This window comes from Pipistrellus hanaki (genome assembly GCF_964339955.1).
Source record: "Pipistrellus hanaki genome assembly, chromosome: 7".
Classification (NCBI taxonomy): domain Eukaryota; kingdom Metazoa; phylum Chordata; class Mammalia; order Chiroptera; family Vespertilionidae; genus Pipistrellus; species Pipistrellus hanaki.
In genome coordinates, this window is record NC_140509.1 from 11,273,535 (window position 1) to 11,286,035 (window position 12,501).

A 12,501-nucleotide genomic window follows, 5' to 3' on the forward strand; every position below is an offset into this window, starting at 1 on the left:
GAATCCCCTTAACTTATGTAGACACTTGGCCCTTAAAGCGGGGCAGCGTAACTCCCCAGCCCTGAAGTCCAGGCTGGCCTTCGTGACTTCCCTCCGAGCAACACGGAGTGGAAGTGGGGGGAAGAGCAGCTTCCAGTGGGAAACCTGGCACCAGTTCAGCCTGGTGACCAAGGGTAAGAACAACAGTGATTATTGTGTTGATAGCATGTACCCTTGCTATGATGTGATGAGAAAGGCACTTTACTCCATGATCATCCTCCCCCAAACCCCTAACCCTAAAAGAAAAAAACATCAGACAACTCTCAAATGAGGTACATTCACAAAATTACCTGACCAGTACTCCTCAAAACTGTCCGAGTCATAAAGAACAAGGAAATTCGCCCAGCTGGTGTGGTTCCGTGGTTGAGCATCAAACCAGGAACCAGGGGGTCAAGGTTCAATTCCTGGTCAGGGCAAATGCATGGGTTGCAGGCTCGATCCCCAGTAGGGGGCATGTAGAAGGCAGCTGATCAATGATTCTCTCTCATTGATGTTTCTATCCCTGTCTTCCTCTCCCTTCCTCTCTCTGAAATTAAAAAAATAAATACTAGTAAATAAAAAGGAAATTCTGAGAAATTGGTTTAGCCATGACGACCAAATGTCACCAGGTATCCTGGACAGGATTCTGGAACAGAAAAAGGACATTAGGTAAACGTTAAGGAAATCTGAATGAGGTCTTTGTCATGGTTGACTGATTGATTGACTGTGACAATATGCCATGTTCATGTAAGGTATTACTAATAGTGGAAACTGGGTGTCTGGAAACTCCCTTTAATAATCTCGTAACTTTTCTGAAATCTAAACCTATTCTAAAAAAATTTTAAATGTAGACAGACTATTTGTATAAAACCTGTTTGTAAATACTTGATTACTAACAACAACAAAAAAAGAAAGTGTTATTTAAGAACGGAGTTTGGTCAGGCATAAAAAAATACTGATTGGGGGGAAGGTCAATGGGGGGGGGGGGAGAAGGAGACATATATACTAGTATTTGTAATACTTTAAACAATAAAGCAAAGAAGGAGGAGGAGGAGGAGGAGGAGGAGGAGGAGGAGGAGGAGGAGGAGGAGGAGGAGAAGAAGACTGATTGTAGCCAGCCCTGTCCAGTTTGGCTAACTGGTTGGTGCATTGGCCTGCCTACCTAAGGGTCACAGGTTCCATTCCCGGTCAAAGGCCCATACCTCAGTTACAGGTTCCCCAGCCCTGGTCTGCGTATTCAGGAGGCAACTGGTGTCTCGCTCTCTCTATTTCCCCCACCCCCCTTTCCACTCCCTCTAGAAATTAATGAAAAAATATATATCCTCTGGTGAAGATTAAAAACAAAACAAGATAGAACCCAGTTGCAGCCATGTAAGGGACAAGCTAGCGAAGGTCCGCTGGCTGCACTGCACACGGACTCCAGGTGTGTCCCCGTGGGTGTGGGACTCAGCCATTCGTTCCCCAGCTGGTTGCAACCTCGCTCTCCTTCACATGATCAGTCTTCAGAGCACCCTGTTCGGGCAGGGATTGCTCCCTAAAATGAATGGACACTCCCCTCTGCTCAGGAGCCAACCTGTCCCAGACCCTCCCTACCCTGGTCCTGCCGCACATCTGGGCCCTGGGAGCCTCAGGGAGGAGGGTGGCCACAGGAGACAGGAGGTGGGGAGCTGGAGCTCCTGAGGCCAATGATCAGAAGGTCTGGAGCCCAAGCTGCCAAAGGCACCAGGAAGCTGCGGGTTAGCAGGAAATGGGGGTGGGAGGAAGAGGGGTCCTGTAGCTACTGTCTGTCTGTGACCATGTGTCCTCGCCATGGCGCTCAGGCTACCCTGACCTACCTGGACATCTTGGCTGGGTCAGAGGTCCCGGCCTGAACTCAGACCCCACCATCTGTACCCACCCAATGTGCCCAGTCCCCACATGGCCCCACCCTGACTGCCACTGTGATTCTGCCTCAGACTGCACTGGGGCTTATCCCTCCCCCAGCCTCTGGAATGCCTCCAGGCCCACTCCCCAGCGAGTCTCATGGTGTGGAGCCACAAGGGGGGCTCCTCAAGAAGTGGGTGCAGAGGACTGGAGTGTGCAGCCATCTCCCCACTACAAACACACACACACACACACACACACACACACACACACCTCCCTGTCACAACCCTCCACCACCACCACCTCGACATGGGTGCAGCAGGGCCTGGCTGCACTCTAAGGCCCTGATCTTGCGCCTTTTTGTCACTACCCTCTTGTGGACACTCTATTCCTCTCCGGATAGACTGGGAGAGCCAGGCAGGCTGCTCTCATTTAGTGTGTGAGCCCTGTCTTGTCAACTCTACACCCGGCAGCGCTATCTGCGCATGCTCCTTGGTATGATGGGAGCGGGCTCCAGAGTGCATCGCCAGCCTCTAGCGTTTCTCCCTGTGGAGGCTGAGCTACGGGGTTACACAGAGATGTCATAGCTGATGGGCATTTGAATTCTGCCTTCAACACTCCTCCAAGCTTTGCCCACTTTGAACTCCCAGCCACCCCAGCTCCCTCAGAGAGTCACCATCATCCATCCTATGGGCCGAACTTGCCCTTGCTGAGGCCCAAGGACAAGGCGGCTACAGAGGAGACTCCAGGAAAAAGGAAAAAGGACTGAGGCACCAAAATAACCGAGCCCTTTTTCTTTGCTCTTTTAAAAGTGTATTTTTATTGATTTCAGAGAGGACGGGAAAGGGAGAGAGAGAAAAACATCAATGATGAGAGAGAATCATTGGTTGGCTGCCTCCTGCACAGCCTCACTGGGGATCAAGCCCACAAACGGTGCATGTACCCTGACCGGGAATCGAACCGTGACTTCCAGGTTCATAGGTTGACTACTGAGCCACACCGGCCAGGCATGAACCCTTTCTTTGAGAAAGGAATATTTAAAAATCAGAAGGTGATTCTCTCATTTGAGAGGAAAACCTGCTTTCATTAAATGGGAACTACAAGTCGAACTATCCAGGAGTAAAAGTACCACGTGCTCTAAAAAGTTTTCATCCGTGTTGAGAATCTAAGTTTATCACCAGGAACTGAAAGCTTTGCAGGCTGACCAGGTAATGTGTGAGAATGCCTTCGTGCACCGGTGAAAGGACAACATTCAAAACAGGGCTGCCGAATGCTGGCTTCCCCTCACAGCCTCCTGCCACGAGAAAGCTCCGCTCCTGACATTGGGGAAGCAGCGTCCGACAATGTAGGTAAACCCGCCCGTGTTCCCTGTGTGACTTACGTTTTGGGATGTTTTTAAAGCGTCCTTCCCAATCTGAAGCACAATCATGTTTTGAATATTGTACTTTATTTTTTTTGTGTGTGTGTGATTTAGCATTTATTTTTTTTTATTATGGTCTCACATAATTGTCCTTATTCCTCCATTCCCATCCCAAACCCCTCCCTAGATATGCCCCCCATTTCCCTCCCCTTCCCCCCCCCCCGTTGTCCATGGCCACTGGCTAGGCCCATATGTATGCGCACAAGTCCTTTGGTTGATCTCTTCCCCCCTTATTTTCCCTCTGAGGTTTGCGAGTCTGATAGCTGGTTCTCTTTCTCTGGATTTGTTTGTGTAGTTCATTATTTCTGAATATTATACTTTAGACAACTTACAGAGATGCGGTTTTGACACTCACAAACACAACATGGAAATCTGCGCGCTCTGAGGGGGCGGAGTTTTGTTCAAGTTCACCTCCGTCATCTAGAGCTGCATGATCTGGTAGGTGAGCCCAGGGGTCGGCAAACTCATTAGTCAACAGAGCCAATGATCAACAGGACAACAATTGAAATTTCTTTTGAGAGATGAATTTTTTAAACTTAAACTTCTTCTAACACCACTTCTTCAAAATAGACTCGCCCAGGCCGTGGTATTTTGTGGAAGAGCCAAAGAGACGCAAGGGGCCAAAGAGACGCATGTGGCTCGCGAGCTACAGTTTGCCGACCACTGGGTTAGCCATTAACCTCATGGGCCTATTTACATTATAGTCTATTAAGATTCCTGAGAAAGATTCAGTTTATCTCAGTCAGATGCTCACAGCCTCTCGAGGCGGGTGGCTGCTGTGTTGGATGGGACGGTGCGGGACATTGCCGTCTTCCCAGGAAATTCTGTCTGGAGGCTCTGCTTTCTAGATTGTGGTTTCAACACAGCTGGTCGGCTAGCACAGCTTTCAGTTCCTTGTTATAAATTTAGCCTGAGAATGTAGCCTCCTTAAGAATACACCTGGACACTTCGTATATGGAGTAAAGGAATGTTGAAATGAATTGCACGGGGAGACTCACCAGTGTGGGGTTTTCGACCCTCCCACAAGAGAGGAAGAAAGACAGAATGTGTATGTCTAATAATTACCTATGATCTGCAGAATCTTATATAATAAAACCCTAATATGCAAATCAACCAAACAGCGGAAGGACTGGTTGCTATGATGCCCACTGCCCCCTGAGAGGGAGGTGATCTGTGGCAGCAATCAGGGGGTGGGGCCAGCCAGCAGGCAGTGCCAGGCTACCAGCCAAGGTGGGTGCCAGCGGGGTGGGGCCCTGATCAACCTGCTCACTGGTCGCCCCACAGATGGCCCTGATTTCTGGCCAGGCCAAGGGGCCCTACCCTAAATATTGGGAACAGTCCCTTAGATTTAAAAATTAAAACCTGGCAAGGCTGCTCTAACACTGAAAAAAAACAGGATGATGCAGCGATGACATGCATGGACTCTGGCTTGCACATTTTGTGGTCAGCCCTAATTCTGACACTTATAACTGTGTGACAAAGCCAATTACTTAACTTCTCTGCTTCAGTTTTTCCACCCATAAGATGGGGAAAATGGTACTACTGCCTCAGAGGATCATGCTATGTTCTACTTTTATAATCAGGGCAAACAATGTAGCTGCCTATACAACAGCAAGATGCCTCTCACCGGTATGAAAAGTATGGTCACTGGTGCATGCAGCTGCCTGGACTGCCAGAGGGATGTCCGACTGCCAGTTTAGGCCCAACATTGCCCAAGGGATCCCAGATTGAGAGAGGACATAGGCCGGGCTGAGGGGACCCCACCCCATGCATGAATTTCATGCACCAGGCCTCCAGTTATAAACTAGTTTTCATTGAATCAGAATCAGAGAACCCAGGAAGAATGTGCTAGAAACAATGCAGTTTTTCATGGGAGTGCACAATTTTCATGGAAAAGTGTGGCTTTGAGAGTCATTCTCAGAAGCACAGAGGGAAATTCGTATAAAAGTAAGTACATGAATCACTTCTATGTGTTTTCAAGGATCTACACAAATGTAATACATGTATGGAAAGTAGATTGAGAGGACATATGCATTAAATATATTAAGGGGATACCTATGGGGCAATGGATAGGGAATGTAGCTAGGGTATAGAGGTGAAAAAAATAAAAATAAAATCTATAAAACCAGACGAACAGTGAAGTTTGTCCATGGATGACTGTGTGCGTGGACTGGGATGCATATAGTGGGGAGGCTGTGCATGTGTGGGGACAGGGCTATTTGGGAACTGTACTGTATCCTTCATTTTGCTGGGAACCTAAAACTGCTCTAAAAATTAGTCTATTTTTTAAATGAGCCAGAAAATGAAATCTACATAATTTATTATTATTATTATTATTATTATTATTATTAACCAATGTCACCCCAATAAATTTAATTTAAAAATAATTTTTTTAAAAAAATGAACAGGAGAGTGATGGGTTTTGCCCTAGGTTTCACCAGAGGGCCAGAGACGCCCCAGCAGAGTGGGACTGAACAGCAGCAAGGGAACACACACAGGTTCAATTGGGTGCTTCTCTGAGTCCCAGTTATTGTATTTAATTTTATAAAAAGATAGTTTGTGCCGAAACCAGTTTGGCTCAGTGGATAGAGCATAGGCCTGCGAACTGAAAGGTCCCAGTTTCGATTCCAGTCAAGGGCACGTACTTTGGTTGCGGGCACATCCCCAATAGGGGGTGTGCAAGAGGCAGCTGATGATGATTCTCTCTCATCGATGTTTCTAACTCTCTATCCCTCTCTCTTCCTCTCTGTAAAAAATCAATAAAATATAATTTTTAAAAAAGATAGTTTGCCATTTTCTTGGCCTCTGATTAGTTCAGTGGGCCCCCTTCCTCCCCATTCCCCATGCTTTCTGCTCAGTACCTCCCTCTAAATAAGAAAAGGGCTGGGTGGAGACCTCACGAAAGGAGTTTATGGAGCCTTTTACTTCCCTGAGAGAGAAGTTTATTGGTTTGTTTGTCTGATGAGCAGAGAGTGGAGTGTGATATTTGCTAGGGGAGGAAGGCATGTCCATCAGCTCCTGGAAGCGTGACTTTGCTGCTCCCCTGGGTCTGGCTCGCCTGAGGAGTGAGAGAAGCAGAAAGCATTTGCCAGTGGTCCATCCATGCCAGTCCCGGCTGCAGTCTCCCTCCCTCCTCTGAAGAAAAGACTGGATTGCCAAGCAGCAAAAACATTCTGGCCACTCCCAACCCCAGGTCTTTCTGTCCCGGTGAGACCAGCCCATCACCATTCATAGGTTCCCGGGGCTGAGACTGCCTCCTAGGCAAAGAAGTGGGGGAAGTCAGGGGGCAAGCTCTGGGGAACCCCAGGGACATGGCCCCTCTGAGCTCTTGTCTGCAGATACCATCTGGGTCCCCTCATTCATTTCCACCCACTCACCTGAGGCCCTGGCTCTCCGGAGAAGGACAAACAGGACTGAGAACACCAGGCCCTTGTTCAGGACAAATCCGCAGGTCAGAACGATAGCCAGCAGCCGCACCTCAGGAAGGGCAGGGGCAGGCGGCACACCTGGAAGGTCAAGAACAAGCGTTGGTGTCCTAGGTTTGATCACACACACACACCCTGAGTCCGAAAGGGTGGGTGTCTGCCGGGTGTTCTGCTCTGAAGCCCAGCCTGCTCCCTGCCTCCTGGCCATCACACCAGCCAAGCAGGGACTGTGAGGCTGGGCCTTACCTTTCCCATAATGCTCTGCGATGGCTCTCACCTCAAGGGATCTACTGGTCTCCTGCCCCTAATACCCTTCTGCATGCCTCCTGCCCATAGCTCCAGCATGAGCCCTCACTCACCCATTCAAGGCGCCAGGAAAAGCCCTTCGTGCCCCCACGGCCTGCAGAGCAAAGTGCACAGGCTGACAGCGCCCAAGGCTCTCTCGGTCTGAATCCACAGCCAGTTCTGCTTTAGCCTTCCCTATCTCCTCTCCACTCAGCCAAACTGTCTCCCGGAGCAGCTGACCCTGTGAGTGCATGTCACCACCTGCTCCTGGCATGGTGGCCACCCCCCTTCTGCATGTGTTACTCCTCTGCTACTGGCAAAGCTTCTCTTCCTCTCTGTAATGGTCTCTACACCCCTCTGAGCCCTGAGCCCCAGCAACTCTGTGCAGAGGATTTCTGTCCATCCCACTCCTTTAACTCCAAGGAAGATTGCTCAAACTCCATTCGCCCCTGGGCCACGTTTTCTAGGTGATGCTCTGTCATCCGGGGTACAAAACACCTTTGTAATCGTAGCTCCCCAACCCCAGCTCCTTTCCTCTGTAGCTGGTTGATGGGACTTGTGCTCCCTTGAGGCAGTATCAGTCAAGGCTTGTATGAGGGTGAGGGCTTTGGAAGAGAAATAGAAGAGAAGGTCTTTCTGCTTGTGGGGGCTCAGGACTCCCTCGTCTGCCTGGAGCGGGAGACAGGCCTCCATGCGGTCTAGCCTAGCTCTCTGGAGCCCACCTGTGAGGCCTGAGCCGAGGACCCAGCTAATGATCCCAAAGTGTCATTCTACCTTGCTGTGGCCTCTGGGCAGCGACCCTCATTCAGACACAACTGACACTGCTGAGGCTGTGCCCGTGACTGGGAATTGAACCCACGGCCCTTCAGTCCGCAGGCTGACGCTCTAGCCCCTGAGCAACTGGCCAGGGCTCAGACACAACTGACACTGAATGCAGGTTACCCTTTAGGGTTTGTTCTCTTTGACACCGGGCCCCTATCAGGCCCAGAAAATGCTTCATGAAGACGGGACTGCATACCCTGAGCCTGCCAGGCTGCTGGCACAACCTGACTGACTTAACCTGACCCGGAGAGGGACCTCCAAAATATTTGGAACAATTTTTCTCCCACAGGCTGTGCAACTATGTCCCAAGTTCATTACTATGGGACTGTACTGTATTTGGGGGATAAATATTCACAGAGTCCTAGAAGGTCAAAGGTGAAGGCAAGCATTCAATCCCATCCAATCTAAGCCCTAAGAACAGAGGGGACCGGGAGTGTCCAAGGCCACTCAGTAGACCTCAGCAGAGCCAGCACTGGGACCGATGTCCCCTGTCTCCTTGTGGAGTATTCCTGTGACATTTGCTGCTCTCAATCTTCAGAGTTCTTGTCCAGTGAGCCTGGCCTCATTTTTTTAGCTCTTGGCTCCCAGGTCCACGCAGGCCTTCACCGTCAAGTGGCCCGCTCACCAGGCCACAAGTCCTGCTCTCACTTCTGACCCTTCTCCTACCTCCCATGCCCACCTTCTCTCCTAAGTTTTCATTTCAGGCCTCTCTTCTGATTGCAGCGTTGGGTGGACACATCCATCACCTCCGAATAGCATGACATTATGTAAGTGTTTTTCTGTGGGCATCTGCTACCATGCCCTCCCCCATCTGGAAACGTGGAGACAAATGCAGAAGGGTTCCCCACAATTCATTTATGCGGGCAGGCCTAACACCGTTCCAGAAAGAAGTCCCCATTCATTTGTGTTAACCTAACTAAAGACAGTGCCTGCCTGCCATCCTCTCCCCAGGCCACCTCATGTTTACCGCAGGTGTCCTTTTCAGAGGATTGCGTTCTTGTTCCCCTGGGAGACCGGTGAGTCCTTCAGGCAGGGACAAGCTGTACAAGACTCGGTTTCCTTAGCCACCTCAGCCTAAAATTTTCTCCAATTACTGCAGAAAAGAAATAGGAAACTGCTATTCCACTGTCTGCTATTTGTGACTTGATGAAAACAATTATGTTTACATTTATCCTGTATTAAACTTGATATCATTCTCATTCAATTATATGGGTTCAGGCATTCCCAATAATTTCCCTCATTGTCTTTATTAAGATTTGCCTTAAAGAACAAGGCAGCTATTCATTGATGGAATCAAACGTGGTGGGCCACAAGCCGTCTACTGGAGTGGGCAAGCATTGTCAAAGGTGTAATATAAAGCCTATTTCTCTGAAATGAAACACAGAGAACCCCAGAGAACTGGAGCCATTGAACATCACAATGGAGCAAGCCTAGAGGAGGACGAGGAACATTCTCAGGGTCCCTGAGTAGGTTCTGGGTTGAGGAGGAATGGAAACCAAGTCCGTGCATCTGTTATTATCCTGTGACGGCCTCACTTACCTTTGCAACCAGCAAACCATTTCAGCACTTCCGCACGTACAGGTACTGAGACCAAATTACTAATTTGCTCTTGTGTAGAGAGGATGTGGAACTGCTTCACCAACTACATAAATTATTTGTAACCAGTCTCTCAATTCCTGGACATCACTTGTGGGTTCAGTAGCTTCCCTTCACTCTTGCCTATAGCACCTTCCTTTTGCTTGGTCAACGCTTTATTTCCAAATATTATTATGAAGTTCAACTCTACCCTGGCCTAATCTATATATACTAGAACCTGGTGCATGAAATTAGTGCATGGGTGTTTGTGTGGGGGAATCTCTTAGCCCGATCTGCACCTTCTCCAATCTGGGAACCCTCTGGGGATGTCCTACTGATGCACGGGGAATGGGTGTAAGCAGCAGTCTGGCCTCCCTCTGCAGGAGGCGACCAGGCTGATTACTCCGCTGCTGCAGCCACTGCCGGCCACCACAGCCACCAAGATGTTTTAATCAACACAGACTCCAGTCCCTTCACCATGAAGAAATGACAACTTTCTTTAGGCATTTTCAAGATGTCTCTTTCCATAGGATATGACATTTCTTTCTTCCTTCCTTCCTTTTTTTTTAATCCTCACTTGAGGATATTTTTCCATTGATTTTTAGAGAGTGTGGAAGAGAGAGGGAAAGACAGAGAGAAACATCAATGTGAGAGGGATACTTTGATTGGCTGCCTCCTGCATGAGCCCTGATCTGGCCCTTGGCCAGGGAGCATCCTGCAATCTAGGTTCATGCCCTTGACCAGAATCAAACCCAGGCTGAGGCTCTATCCACTGAGCCAAACCAGTTAGGGCAGGATATGACATTTCTTAGCCTATCCAGCAGTGGACCTTCATTTTCCCCTCCAGGAGTGAGGTGGAAAGACCCTAGATCACCTTCTTGGATTCTTATTATTCAAGTGACCAAGAACACTGAGCATGGCATACAGGGAGCTTACCCAACGAGTAGTCAGAAAAAGTGTTTCCTCTGCAGTTCACAAACAGAGGCAGGACTGCCAGTGCACTGTGGCTGGCAAGCCCTGTTCTCTGTGGGCCTGTGCCATCTGTGGCTTACCTCATCTGTGGCTTCCCCTCCCACCCACCTGCGTACGCAGCCTCCTCCTGAGTGGTTGTGATGTTACAGTGTCCTGCCTAATTTGCATGTTACCACTGTATATCCTATCTAATAAAGAGGGAATATGCTAATTGACTCTCATGCCCTAGCAAAGATGGCAGCTCCCACATCTAATAAGAAAGGAATATGCTAATTGACTGCCCCACCCTCAAAGATGGCATCACCCACAGCCGATAAGGAGGGAATATGCTAATTGACTGCCCTGTCCTAAAGATGGTGGTGCCCACAGCCAATAAGGAGGGCATGTGCAAATTGGCTGCCATGCCCTCAAAGATGGCAGCACCCACAGCCACAAGATGGCACCTCCCAGTCCTCTTATCCCACCAAGCCAGCAGGTGGGCCTGGCCACTCTGCACACCTGCCTCCAGAGTCCCCCAGTCCCCTTAACCCCCCAGCTTCCCAGGGCCAGCCTGAGGCACAGGCAAGCCTCGGATGATGCCTGCCCAGCTGCGCAGGGCTACCTGAGGCTCAGGTAACCAGGACAGGCCAAGGTTTGCGCTGCCAGCAGTAGTGGCAGCAGAGGTGTCATGGGGCATCACCTTCCCCTGATCGCCAGGTTGCCTCTCACCCCTGAGGGCTCCTGGTCTATGAGAGGGAGCAGGCTGGGCTGAGGGAACCCCCCTCCAGTGCATGAATTTACACTCACCAGGCCTCTAGTATATATATGAAAGGCTAAGCCACCAGCCACCCAGACTGTAGGTATGACACTCACCAACCACCAGGGGGTAGACACTTAATGCAGGAACTACCAAGCAACAGCAATTTTGCTGGGTGCCCTTTCACACTCCGGGACTGCTTGAAAGATGTCAGACTGTTGGTTTCAGCCTGATCCCTGCAGGGCAGGCTGAGGGACCCCATGCACTCCTATACAGACACTCTTTGAGCCCGTTTGAGCCCTTTGCCCCATGTGGTCAGCCGGTGGAGGGACTGTGGGAGATTGGCTCCAGGGCATGCCATGCCCATCTCTCCCAGTCCTTCCCCGCCAGCCACCTTCTAATTAATTTCCTTTCAATGTGCATGAATCCAGTATTTACATATTGGGATATGCAGGAAGTGGAGAGCAGGGTTCTGTGTGGTGGAGGCCTCTCCAACTCTCTGGTTCAAAAGGAGAAAGTTTATTGGGCAGCTTGGGCAGAAGTATTGGGCTAGGTGGGTAGACGGGCTTTCTGATTGAGGAGGGCCCATGCCTTGTACTCCTTTACATCCCCAGGCTGTGAGCACAGCGAGGAGGGGTTGTTTGGTGACTTCGCACATTTTCTCAACTTGGAGGTGCCCAGAGGGACCCTCCAGCATCCATTTGTCACCCAGCCCTACTGGGTCGGGGTCAGCAGCACAGCCTGCTTTCATTTCCTTCCTTCCCCCATTCCTGACTCTAGCACGTACCGGGATCCCATCCCAGTCCTCCTGAAGGAGTGAGAGATCCCTCTCAGTAGGTGCCTCCTCTGGGCCACCTCCGTCCCTCGCCCTTCCTCTCCTCACCTGAGACCCAGAGCAGCAGCAGCAGCAGCAGCAGCCGCCACTGTGGCCGCCCCCAGAGCCCCGTCCTGTCCATTCTATCCTTCAGGCGTTGGCCATCCCAGGGGCTGTAGCCCTTGCTGGGGGGTGTTGCCCCATGTGGGTATTGTCCAGCTCCTCGGAGAGGGGTAGCTGTTACTGTGCAGTTGAGAAACGCTGAGGTAACTGCAGTGACAGGTACCAGTGCGGGAAAATGCAGAAGGAGGAAAGAGATCACTGCCCTTGTGACACCTTCCTTCCTGCTGTCATTGTGCCACAGCCTATGGAGCAACACCCCGTTCCCCACCACAGCGAGCCCCGACCGCCATTGGACCTCCCACCTCTGCTCAACTCACTTCCTCAGGGCACCGAGACAGCCTCATCACTGGGCACCGACCACTGCCTCCCGAGCCCCTCCGGTACATCCACATCCGGTTACCCTTCAAGGTCTGGTTCACACCTTCCTGATGGCATGCCTTGTTTAAGC

At 50.3% G+C, this 12,501-nt stretch overlaps 1 protein-coding gene across 1 annotated transcript; it reads right to left on the reverse strand.

Moving 5' to 3' along the window:
* Positions 1-6,224: 6,224 nt before the first annotated feature.
* On the reverse strand, positions 6,225-12,171 carry LOC311625760 (uncharacterized protein). Its single transcript, XM_084890329.1, has 3 exons — positions 12,000-12,171; positions 6,679-6,807; positions 6,225-6,359 (listed from the first exon to the last, which is right to left on the reverse strand). The coding sequence occupies exons 1-3, from the start codon at positions 12,070-12,072 to the stop codon at positions 6,313-6,315; spliced, it is 249 nt and encodes an 82-aa protein (XP_084746455.1). The 5' UTR covers positions 12,073-12,171; the 3' UTR covers positions 6,225-6,312.
* Positions 12,172-12,501: the final 330 nt, after the last annotated feature.